The sequence below is a fragment of the Chrysoperla carnea genome, chromosome 2 (genome assembly GCF_905475395.1).
Source record: "Chrysoperla carnea chromosome 2, inChrCarn1.1, whole genome shotgun sequence".
In the NCBI taxonomy this organism is placed as follows: Eukaryota; Metazoa; Arthropoda; class Insecta; order Neuroptera; family Chrysopidae; genus Chrysoperla; species Chrysoperla carnea.
Window position 1 is genome coordinate 94,544,464 of NC_058338.1, and position 8,601 is coordinate 94,553,064.

Here is an 8,601-nt window from a genome sequence, read left to right on the forward strand (position 1 = left end):
TATTTTGAAATTAAAATTTTAAACTGTTTCTATTTTAATTATTTTTTCAAATCCTATGAAGCACCTCCCTTCACCTGCCATCGCAAGGGTAAGTAATTTCAGTCAAACTATTTGAGTTATGGAATAGTTTATGACAGACCCTTGCGCAAGAATTACCCAAGGGAGGGGTTTAAAGTCAATAAAAAGAAGAAATCCTTTTTTCGAGAAAGAGAACATTTAAATAGGTCAAAATGGTTCAGTCACTATTTAAGTTAATTCTGCGAGCTACAGAAGAAACATGTGCATGAGGGCTATAAATATTGAATGAGGGCTATAAATGATTTAAGGTATGTTTTGAAACGATGCAAGGTTCAAAAGCAGCGTTCATTCGTCGCTATTGTCACAGGTAAAACTGCCAAAACCCGACGCATTTGCTAGACATACGAAAGTACACCTTTGTTGCAAATATCGAGTGCAAACTTGAATATTCTAGTACAAAAAGTCGAGCAAGAGTTTTCAGGTTTTTTTGTTGAAGAAAGAGACAAGCAAAATTTGAGAAAATATTACGATGATTCAAAAATTGACCTATAATCTTCAACTGAATCAGTCTGTATATTTTAGAAATGACGCGTACGAGTGATGACGCATATCTTAGCTTCCGAAATTCTATGTCATGCTTTTGAAAATTTTCCTGAACTCTTATCCAACGTTTCTTCTTCCTTCAATCAAATTCAGTTCGATAGCTTTGCCATGATCCAGGTTTTCTGTTTGAAGTACTCGACTCAAATACTAAGTCAAAGAATGTACCGAGCTGAAAATATGCATGCATGTCTGATTTGTAATTGGAAATGGGTCTCTAAAATGGGTGCATTTACAGGATTACATTATTAATTCAAAATTTATCTGGACAGATTCTCATTGGGGGGGGGGGGTTGACCCCCAAACTCCTCCCGTGTGCACGAGTCTAGTTTATAATAAGAAACTAAATATATATAAATATATATAAGTGTTGAATATTGAAATGTAAGTTAATTTTTTGAAAAAAGGTGTCGAAAGACGATCTCGCTCTACCTTGATTTGGGGGGTATGGATGTATTTGTATGAATGGGTAAAGTTTATTATAACCAACTTTTCTCCGAAAATATTAGCGTTATGAGCCATAAATTTTATTCGGATATCAATTTTTCTTAAATTAGCCACGTAAAACAAAGAACTTATTTGAATAAGGTTTTGCTGAGCTTATACATATTTTTTTTACAGACCTTTGAAGGCTCGGGGGAGTGTCGTACAATGTGCAAAACAAGTAAATGGCTTTTTGGAATCAAGTAGAGGTTACCATGAAGTCACTGGTGATATTATTTGTCCGTCAATGGTGATGGGAATTGATCATCTTAGAGATCCACGTTTAAATAAGGTAAAAAATAATTCCAAAAGTATATTTTGCGATTTATTTTAATTTAATCTAGTTATAACAAATTCAAATTGGTGAAATATAGAAATAATGGTCGTAAAAATACGTATAATAGCTTGTTTAATTCGTAATGAATTCTAGAAATATGTGCTGGAAGCGTTTTTTAGCACATAACAAATTCCCAAAGTTAAAAACAATTAAAAATGAAAAATCAAGGTATTTCGCTTTTCGCCAATATCTCATAAATTTAAGATATTAAAAAAAAAAAAAAAAAAAAAAAGATTCTTAAAGAGGAGGAAGTTTACAATTAAAAACTCCCACTTCCGGAACTCTATCTTCATTGTTTATAATTTTAATTTAACGCTGAAAATAGGTCTTTTCGCGTCATTTGTAATATCGTCAAAAACGAGTATCTCACACTAAATAATTTGATTAAGGTATTAAATATTTAAAAATTTGGAAAAATTGTTGTTTATTCTGAACACTCTAAAGAATTTATTATCGTTGGAAACTTATCTTAAAGTTAATTTTTAAACAAGTTTGATAATTTTTTATTCAGAAACTTTTCTCGTATTTTCGTCTTCATTGTAAATTTAAAAAAAGTGTTTTATATATTTGTTTATTATTAATTTATTTCTAAATTTCACCAATTTGAACTAGATTAAATAATAGCATGCGTATTTTATCAGAAACATATGGTTATCGTATTTTTTATCCCAGATATGAGAGAATTCTCTTTAGTTTTAAATTACATGACATATAAATTTCGTAATGAAATTTTTAATTAATTTTATTAAAATTAATAAAACTAATTATGCTTTTTTTCATACAAAAAATGATAATACTGGTGGAAATTAAAAAAAAACAAAAATATTTAAATTACAGTTAAAACCTTAATAAATTATTGAAAAAAAAAACCCGTAAGGCCCAACAAATTTAAAATAATATATTTTTTCAATTTTAATGGTGTTGATAATATAAGTCGAAATGTAAGAATAAACCTTTTTTATCGGGAGTAATTTTCAAAATATCGAAAATTGAAAATTTTGTTTAATTAATATAAGTTTTCCATATTTCGAAAACCAAAGCATATATCGAAAAATTATATTTTTATTTTTCGTCTTCATTCATGAGGTTATAACAAAATACATCACCAAAGTTGAAAATAAGATACAAATAATTTCAACCCTATATATAAAATTGCCTTGATGCTCGTACTGCCATTAACACATTTCGGTTGTCAGTTGTTTATGTTCAACCTTTAGGATAAATCTTTCAAGGGCATGTCTCATTTGAACAATACATTTGCGTCAATCAATCAAATGTAATTGATTATACCGAATTAAAAATTTGATCGTTACAATTTATCATACATTTGTATGAAATAAAAATCCTGGTTTTTTTTAACGACTTGGAAAAATCTGAAATACAAAATAATTTTTTAGAATATTTTGCTTTTTAAACTTACCACAAGAAATTCTGGCTTTTCAACATTCCTGCCTTACCGTTCTAGCTTGTACTAATGAGATAATAATTTTTTTAGGGATTGGCTTTCACCTTAGAAGAAAGACAGGTTCTAGGTATCCATGGACTCCAACCTGCCCGATTCAAAACACAAGAAGAACAACTAGAACTCTGTAGATTATCTGTAGAAAGATATCAAGAAGATTTAAACAAATATTTATATTTAGTTGAATTACAAGTAAGTCAAATTTTACTTATCGATTAAAATCGTTGGGCGAAATAATTTTATTGTTTGTAATTTTTTAGGATCGAAATGAGCGATTATTTTTTAGATTATTATCTGAAAATGTTGAAGCCATGATGCCTATTGTTTATACACCAACAGTAGGTTTAGCCTGTCAAAAATTTGGTCTGATTTATCGACGGCCACGTGGTCTTTTCATCACCATCAACGATAAAGACCATGTATTTCAAGTGCTTAAAAATTGGCCCGAGCCAGATGTACGTTGTATTGTAGTTACGGACGGTGAACGTATTTTGGGTCTTGGGGATTTAGGTGCTTGTGGTATGGGTATTCCTGTTGGAAAACTAGCTTTATATACAGCTTTGGCTGGAATAAAGCCACATCAGTGCTTACCAATCGTATTGGATGTTGGTACCAATAACGAAAAATTATTAGAAGATCCATTGTATATTGGTCTTCGTCAAAAGCGGGTTTCCGGTCCACAGTATGATGACTTCATTGATGAATTCATGCAAGCTGTAGTTAAACGTTACAACCAAAACACCTTAATCCAATTCGAAGATTTTGGAAACCATAATGCGTTTAGATTTTTGGATAAATATCGTAGCCAATATTGTACCTTTAACGATGACATTCAAGGAACGGCTAGCGTGGCAGTTGCTGGTTTAATTGCTGCGAAAAAAGCAACTGGAAAACGTATTTCTGATAATAAATTCCAATTTTTGGGAGCTGGTGAGGCCGCTATTGGTATTGCAGATTTATGTGTAAAAGCTATGCAAGCTGAAGGAACACCAATTGCAGAAGCTAGATCGAAAATCTGGATGATGGATATTGATGGTTTGTTAGCTAAAGATCGACCAGAAGGTCGTCTTGAAGGACATAAAGCATTCTATGCAAAAGATCATGCTCCTTGCAAGAGTTTATTGGAGATTGTCAAAGAACAAAAACCTTCAGTTTTAATTGGTGCATCGGCCGCGGCGGGTGCTTTCACACCAGAAATTTTACAAGAAATGGCTGCAAATAATGAACGTCCTGTTATTTTTGCACTCAGTAATCCAACTTCAAGAGCTGAATGTACTGCGGAACAAGCTTACCACAATACTGAAGTAATTATCTTAAATCTTTTAACTCCCATAAACCAACGCCTTAATTTTCTATTCTTCCACTAATTTTCGATTAATGAGGTTATTTTGACCCTTTACTCCAATCTACAGGTAGGAAAAAGTGGGTTTAAGTGGAAATAAATCGAAAGTTAATTAACATTTTCTCAAGTTTTCGACCTCGTGGACCCTGTGCTAAAAGAGGAAAGAGGAGGGGGTTGGAAACACCAAAAAATTTTGTCCTTCCTCCGTTTTTTCCTCAATAACTTTTTTTCCTTACATCCTACGGCAAAAACATTCCTTAACTTTTTTGTAGAGCGTTAAATTTCCTACAATTTTGACTAACATGTGTGTATCTCTATTTGTTACCGAGAAGTGTGAAGAATTGTATGTCAAAATGTGAAGAATTGTAATTATGGTTTTTAGTTACAATCACCAGCTTTTTAAACCGAATTTGCCCACAAAAAATGTGAAAATTCAAAATTCAAACGACCGGACAATTAAATTTTTAGCAATTAGCCCCCTTACGACTCTCGGTAATATAAAACGAGATTACAACAAATATTTTAAGAAAATAATATTGTCATGGTCTGAAAAAAGTTATTGAGAAGAAACCGGAGAAACGTCAAAAATTTTGCAGTTTACCCCTCTTTTCTTAACACAGGATCCTCAAGGTCGGAAATTTCAGAAAATGTTAATCATCTCTGAAAAGCATCTCCAAGTTTCATTAACTTTCCATCTGAAACTACCTATCAACTGGCCTACTTATTAAACGTAAATGACGCTAAGAATATCTCGGTTTTAACATTGGGAGGGTTAATTTTTGCCTAATAGTCGATTTTAAATTGTAACGTTTTTCTTTTTTTAGGCTCGATGTATATTTTCCAGTGGCTCACCGTTCCCACCCGTTGAGTTTAAAGGAAAAATATATAAAACAGGACAAGGAAATAACGCATATATATTCCCTGGTATTGCGCTAGGTGTTATTGCAACTGGTATTCATCATATTTCTGAAGATTTATTCTTGATTGCTGCGCAGACGATAGCTGATAATGTATCGCAAGCAGATGTAGATGGTGGAAGTCTTTATCCACCACTTTCATCAATTCGTGAATGTTCATTTGAAATTGCAATGAGGGTTGCGAAGTATGCTTATGAAAAAGGTATATTATGAATAATGTTGAACGTTTTTAACCCCTGAACCAAAAAAAAGGGGTGTTATAAGTTTGACCGCTATGTCTGTCTGTCTGTGGCATCGTAGCACCTAAACGGATGAACCGATTTGGATTTTTTTTGTTTCATTTGAAAGTTAATTTAATGGGGGGGGGGGGGTTCTTAGCTATGTTTAAAGTGGGAGTTTAGGATTCCGTACCCGAAATAACTAAAAAATAGGTGATGATCCTCAAAATCGGTTCAGTTTGGAGAAGACTCTAAGGAAAAAGGTAATTTAATGGAGAGTGTTCCTAAATACGTTTCAAGTACGAGTTCTGTACCCAAAAATTTATCGGGTTTTTTTTAATTTTGTAAAAAAAAGGTTTTAATTGAACCTGAAAACTTAGATCGGCTTCGATGTGGGTATAAGATGTGTCCCTTTGAAACTAATATTTTTCATTTGAAGCATTTTCCTCGATAAAATTTATCGAGTTTCAAGCATATGTCAACTTAAAAAAGACTGCCTGTATATGGTATCATTTGTTTTTTATTTTTTAGGTTTAGCATCTGTTTACCCAGAACCAAAAGATATGAAGAAATACATCCAAGATCAAATGTATAATTACAATTATGATACAACATTGCCTGAAACCTATCCATGGCCATCATCCGGTGAATCACTCAAAACAAGAGAAATGATACCAACTAAATTGTCTGCCTGAGGAAAGTGGTCCCCTACTCAACAGTAGGGCCAAAACCTTTAAGTTTTTGGTTTCTATTTATTTTCTCTTATTTCATTTAATTTTTTTAATTAATGTAAATTCATTTAATTTTATTTTAATTTGTAAAAGAATGTGATAATTATTTATTATTTAAAAAAAAAAACAGTATTTATGATATATTGGAAATTATGTGTTTTAAAAGAAGAAATATCGCACGAAACAGGAAACAGAAACATTTAAATTGCTGTTTCTGCAAAAAATATGAATGTATTTTAGGCTAAGGTGTTTCGATACCAAAACGAATATGTTAGCAAAAAACTGAAATTTTATGTGTCAATTAATGAGTAATACGCCTTCCTTATAAATTTCAACTGGATTCTCTGTACGGTTTACGAGAAATTAATTATTAAAAAAAGCTCTTTTTACATGGTGGGGTGGTATATGAAGAAGTTCTAATAAATGTTGTTTTTTACAAAACACGTATAAAAGGATGATTAATTGGTAAATAAAATTTCAAATTTTTTGGATCATTTTCATTTTTTTGGTATCGAAATACTAATATATAGATCTATCTAGATTTTATAACTTAGAACTAAACGAACAATTTGTCTAGCGTTTGGAAAATTTATAGAGTTTCTTTTAGTAAAATTCCGCCATATTACTCGAACACAAAGTGTTCTTATTTCAGAACTTATACACGAGGAAAAACTCTTCACTCTCCTTTTTAGCTATTTATTATTCAAAAAATTGTTAGAAAAATGTTGGAAGAAGAATAAAATCCAGTGGGCACACGTATTTATTTGTATTAGAATTCTATTTACAGTATAGATACCAATAAAAAATGGCGTCATTATGTCTTAGGCCTAGCAAATTCATGTCTAGTAACAAATATTTAAGTAATTCTGGTTATTAAAATCTATGGATTAGAATTATTATTAAATAAAATACGTAATTTAGATCTATTGTGGTAAAACTGAAGTATAGCTTTTAGAAAGAACGACATGTAATTTATATTTTAAACTTAATATTTATTTATTTATTTTAAATTTTTGTTGTTGAATTGCAAACAAAAGTCGAACCCCCTAACGTTTTTTATAGACACATTCTTTTACTTCTTTAAAAAAAAAAGTCTCATGAAGACTCCTTGAGCTGCCATAACCATTTTCATACATCATACATTTTTTTTCTGTGCAACAAAGGCAGGCATTCGATTTCAACATCAAAATTATACTTTTTTACAAGTGTTTTTATTTCTTTTTCAGCATATTATATTCCAATATACCATTTTGTTCATATTTTTCAGTTTAATATTATTTGTAAAAAAATCATGTATTAAATTACAGTATTTAAAAAATTAAGCATGTTAAAAAAAGTTAAACACATTGTTAATAATAACAGTTGCAAATTATATATTAAATTTAAATTCTAATAATTGTTTGCAATAACACAAAAGCAGGATAACAGAATACGTTTTTAATGCGAAGTAATAAAACAAATTTTAGATTTTTTATTCGATTTTCTTTCAACACAACACCTGAATTTAATTATCCTTTTCCCAATGTTTACATCTAAATTAATTTATTTGCAGGAAACGCTATGAGAAAAAATAATAATTGAAAGGAGTGGTATTGATGATAAGATTTTATTTTCGTCCCATAGAGCGCATGCAAGAAGTACTTTATTTTTTATTTTATTTTATAGCGTTCTTACTTAGTTATTGCACAATTGCGTCCTAATCACGCTATAAAAATTTCAACTTGATATCTCTTAGCAGCTACGGTGCACTATTAAAAAACTATTTGCAAAACTTTTCGAATACGTAAAATTAAACAGATTTAAGGACTCAAACAACCCCCTATTGAATGAATGAATTAAAAAAGCAGTCTAAATGCGACCCAAAAGGTTCACACGACTAACTTCACAGTGGAAAGGATAAAAAATTATCATATGTTTTAATATTTATAATAATTTTTTTGTAAAATTTTTTTTTTCATTTTTCCGTGTACCCCTTAGCGGGTTTGGCTCACTCCTGTACGATTTTCCTAAATGCACTGGAATATTAGAGAATTCTAAAACCATAGCAACGATTATTTATTATTTATGAAAAATTGTTCAAATGTTAATTTTAAGTGGATAGCTTTAAATTGTGAACGTAAAATGCGTTTTGGTTTACCAATTAAAAAGCTAAAAAATGACTAATTTCAATATTTCTAATATTCTTCAAGGTAATATGTAAAATTACGGAAAATTTAAATTATACAATCGGATATAGACCAAGTCAAAACTCGAAAATTGGTATTCTTCATTTTCTCGTAAGTGTGTTTCATAATATTCTGTTGTCAAATCGTGGCACCGCGGATATCGTAATCGCCCCAAAAGAACTTAACCGGAATTTGTTTCTCGGTTATGGAGGTTTTGACTACATTCCATAGTTTTGCCAATAGCCTTTCAGCTATGAAGATACTTTCAAAAATTCTTTCACAGCTGAACAAAGGTAAAAAAAGAAAAAGATCCCAACTTATAGAGTGA

The 8,601-nt window shown here is 30.6% G+C and overlaps 1 protein-coding gene across 1 annotated transcript in view; it reads left to right on the forward strand.

Moving 5' to 3' along the window:
- The window catches only part of LOC123293949 (NADP-dependent malic enzyme), a 43,723-nt gene extending 37,524 nt beyond the window's left edge, over positions 1-6,199 (forward strand). Inside the window, exons 2-6 of the mRNA XM_044874960.1 lie at positions 1,240-1,393; positions 2,934-3,092; positions 3,161-4,204; positions 5,067-5,361; positions 5,909-6,199. Of these exons, the coding sequence (XP_044730895.1) occupies positions 1,240-1,393; positions 2,934-3,092; positions 3,161-4,204; positions 5,067-5,361; positions 5,909-6,072 (1,816 nt within the window). The 3' untranslated portion in view covers positions 6,073-6,199. The remainder of the gene's footprint in view (positions 1-1,239; positions 1,394-2,933; positions 3,093-3,160; positions 4,205-5,066; positions 5,362-5,908) is intronic.
- Positions 6,200-8,601: the final 2,402 nt, after the last annotated feature.